The sequence below is a fragment of the Andrographis paniculata genome, unplaced genomic scaffold, assembly GCF_009805555.1.
Source record: "Andrographis paniculata isolate CXL003 unplaced genomic scaffold, ASM980555v1 Contig65END, whole genome shotgun sequence".
NCBI lineage: Eukaryota > Viridiplantae > Streptophyta > Magnoliopsida > Lamiales > Acanthaceae > Andrographis > Andrographis paniculata.
The window spans coordinates 3,922,666-3,926,651 of NW_026137601.1; the positions used below are offsets into that span (position 1 = coordinate 3,922,666).

General features: G+C 39.4%; 1 protein-coding gene across 2 annotated transcripts; it reads left to right on the top strand.

Annotated features, from left to right (window-relative positions):
• The first annotated feature begins 412 nt into the window (after nt 1–412).
• On the top strand, nt 413–3,702 carry LOC127262584 (pheophytinase, chloroplastic-like). 2 transcript variants are annotated; one of them, XM_051291334.1, is made up of 6 exons: nt 413–743; nt 1,475–2,203; nt 2,318–2,544; nt 2,664–2,855; nt 2,939–3,095; nt 3,200–3,702. In XM_051291334.1, exons 2-6 carry the CDS (start codon nt 1,481–1,483, stop codon nt 3,431–3,433), a joined length of 1,533 nt encoding a protein of 510 aa, XP_051147291.1. In that variant the 5' UTR covers nt 413–743; nt 1,475–1,480; the 3' UTR covers nt 3,434–3,702. The 2 variants fall into 2 exon arrangements, with proteins under 2 accessions (XP_051147291.1, XP_051147290.1); XM_051291333.1 differs by having other exon boundaries at nt 414–743; nt 1,478–2,203.
• Nucleotides 3,703–3,986: the final 284 nt, after the last annotated feature.

Sequence of the window (3,986 nt, forward strand, 5' to 3'; positions counted from 1 at the left end):
CTTTTTAATTTTTTTTTTTTTTTTTTTTTTTTTTTTTTCCTTCTTTCCCTACCATCTCGACTCCCACCCTGCTGCTCCATTGCCGTCTTTATATTACCTTCGTTCAATACTAAATTTTTTATTTATATTTGACGAGTAGAATATATTTTTTTCGTCAATAAAAAATTTAGTCTTGGACTATAGGAATATATTTTTCTGAAGAAAATACAAAAATACAAAATCGGCCGTTTTGAACCGAAAGTTTACGGTTATAAGAAAAACCAGTTTCGAATTTTGGTTCGATGGTTTCGAGTTGAACCAGAACCGCCGGTCTGAAACCGGTGAACCGGAGGTTCCAACCGCCGGTTCGAAACCGATTGAGCAAGTCTTTTTCACAGCACACATTGCGTGCACTCCACCTTTTCCACGACCCAAATTTCCTGGAACAACACAAACCCCAGCCCACGCCGCGACAAACCTAGCGCCATTACTCCGCGCGGCGTGCGTCTCCAATCAATTGAAGAAATCCAACCCCCTCAAGCAACGTAACTTAGCTACTACTGACACTGGTTAACCTTTGTTTTGTTTTGGAGCCTTCCTTTATTTCTCTATCCTGTGGTGGAGTGTTGCAAGGATTCAGGAAGATTTAGTGCCAGCCAATATCCAATTTCGTGTTTCCACTTCATGCTACTGCTGAATTGACTGCTTCTCTCTGTACGTTGGAAGCTTGAGAGATTGGCTTCGCGGTTCGGTTCTCCACTGAGGTATGTAATGTAAATCTTTAGGAATTTTGATTCGATATATGATGGCATGCTTTGTTGTTCTTGTTGTGATGATATTTAATTGTTTTTTTTTTTTTTTTTTTTTTTTTATCCTAACGCGTTTGTTGATCGATCTGTAACTCTATGGATTCAATAAGTTGGGTTAGATGTCGAATTCAACCCCTGAACCGATAAAGACGTTTAATTAGCGACTGGAAGTGTTAATTGCATGACGGCTGAGATGAGTTATTGGAAGGATGATTTTTTCACTATCCCAATTGTTGTTAGGGGATAAATTGCTGAGATTATAAGGATTTTGGTGCAGTTAGGAGAAAATATTAGACAAGAGTTCAGCATCTTAATTTACAACCTTATGAGAGATTTAAGTGGCGTAAGTAAGAATCTCGTTCCGTATTGAAATTTAGTTATGGCTTCGCCTTCTATAATTTCCTTGAAACACACAAGGAATTTGGTTAATCGAAAATATTTCAATCACTAATATCATTTGCTATGTTGTACAGCTGGATTTCTTGTAGAAGGTGCCTTAGTGTAACTGTGTAAGTAGAACTCAAGTATGGAGTTAGCTCAAGTTGTTTGTAAATTTCGAGACAATGAAGAAGCGAATCTTGATGTTGAGATTGGATATCACGAGCTCGATTATTTTCACACTCTACATATAGCTTTGTAAATGTGCAGTCAGTAATAAGAACTTATGGTTTTGTTACTTGTTTCAGCAGAGGATGGAAATTATTCACTGTCATGGTGCACACCGCAGTTATGTTATAAATTTTCGAGGCGTAAACAGCTCTAAACAATGTCGATCAAAGCTTCCTATTGAAAGGGAAAGAATTTTTTGTCCTGTAATAATTGGTTTGACGTCCTCACAAAATTTTTATCTGAATCGTGGAAAATTAAAGAGACTTGGCCTCAGCAAACCTTCTTCGGTGGTTTGCACTATTGAGAGATACGAACACGTTAATTCAGGTGTCTTGGATGAAACGTATGAATCCTATGTACTTGATAGGGAACAGGGCGTGCGTGGTGTGCCCAGTAGTGGTACCATACCGAGGGTTTCGATTCCTAGTTTGCCAGATGAAAACAATGGCAATAACGCAGCTCAGATAACAAGTTGGTTCTGGGAATGGCGTCCGAAACTGAAGGTTCATTATGAGATATCAGGATCAGATAACGTGGATTCCCCGCCGATTCTCTTGCTTCCGGGCTTTGGTGTAGGCTCGTTTCATTACAAGAAACAGCTGAAAGATCTTGGTCGTGATCATAGAGTGTGGGCACTCGATTTTCTTGGTCAAGGGTTGTCCTTGCCTTATGAAGATCCTACATTACAGTCTAAAGATGGACAGAATGGTACTTGGGGTTTCGGAGACGAAAGTGAAACATGGGCAGAAGAGCTTGTTTATTCTGCTGACTTGTGGAAGGATCAAATTCACTACTTTGTGGAAGAGGTACAGCGTAACTTCTTGTTGTATACTATACTTACGTGTGTATATATAGATTTTAACTGATTGCTAAGCACAATGATTTTTATACGTATTTGATGGAATGATAACATTCTCTAGGTGATAAAGGAACCTGTTTACCTTGTGGGAAATTCTCTCGGAGGGTTCATGGCACTGTATTGTGCTGCTTGCTATCCTCACTTGGTGAAAGGCATTACTTTGCTTAACGCAACTCCCTTTTGGGCGTTCCTCCCTAATCCTATACGATCTCCAAGATTGTCGAGACTCTTTCCTTGGGCTGGGACTTTTCCTCTCCCTTCCGGAGTTAGAAAGCTTATAGGAGTTCTGTAAGAACTATTCGTTGAAATTACTTTCAATATGCATATATATATATATACTTAATAAACACTCAAATGCGACTAAGATCGGCCATGGTTTTTTTCTTTTTTTTCTTCTGACATTCTAGATGGCAGAAGATTAGTGACCCAAGAAGTATTGCAGATATACTCAAACAAGTGTATGCGGATCACTCAACGAATGTAGATGATGTGTTTTCTCGTATAGTCGAGACTACACAACACCCTGCCGCTGCTGCATCTTTTGCTTCGATCATGTTTGCCCCCCGGGGAGAGTTGTCCTTAAAGGAAGCTTTATGCAAGTAGGTTCAATGAAACCTGTTTTGTTTTGCTTTGTTTTGTCTATATATTTATAAATTTCCCTTGACAAAGCTTGGAATTGCAGGTGTCAAATGAACAACATACCCATTTGTCTCATGTACGGGAAGGAAGATCCTTGGGTGCTGCCCATCTTCGGTTTGCAGGTGAAACGTCAAGCCCGGGATGCTCCTTATTACGAGATCAGCCCTGCGGGTCACTGCCCCCACGACGAAGTTCCTGAGGTAAAAACCATCTTTTTCATGTCTTAAAAATAAAAGATCACGAGATCTTCTAGAAAGTCTTGTGTTCCTTGCTACTAATGTTGTTGTGTTTTTAAAAATCCCAGGTGGTGAACTTTCTTGTGCGTGGTTGGATTAAAAACGTGGAGACTGGCGGCTCTGCTGCGCTGCCCCTGCTCGACGGCGAGCCTGCAAATACGCTCGTCACAAAGGATTTAGAATTTTCGAGAAGGGGAAGAAGAAAATCAGTGAGGGTGCAGTTCCACGGATCAGAATTCTCTGCGTGGGATTTGGTTCGGCTCTCGCTCAAACCTCTGATCAACAGAATGGCTGCTGGATGATCTGATCAACACCAGGTAACATACACTGCTGCAGTTAATTATATATGATGCCATTGCTGTAGAAAGACACTAGTGCGAAAACACACCCACACACACATGTTGTATACATATAAATTGGACTCCTATAGGCGGCGCTACAATGCTGAACTTTAAATTTAGCATATTACTTCAAACAACACACTGTATATATTAATATAATACAAATACTGTACCTGAACAAAACACATATGTGATAGTCTCAACATCAAACAATATTATTACAGACAACACACAGTATTACTCACATTGTATATGTTAATATGATACAAATACAACACATAAACTAACAATACATGCTATAGTCTCATACAACACACACAACAGTTGATTTTAGCAAATGACGTACTTGTATACAACACACTTGTTATTATATATTAAAAAACAGCACATATATTTATTATACATAGCATGTGTTGTGTCTAATAGTGATGTGTGCTGCTTGCATATACGACGTGTGTTGATGTGAAAAATGAGCATGGTGCACCGTAATCATCCCTGTAAATATAATATGACC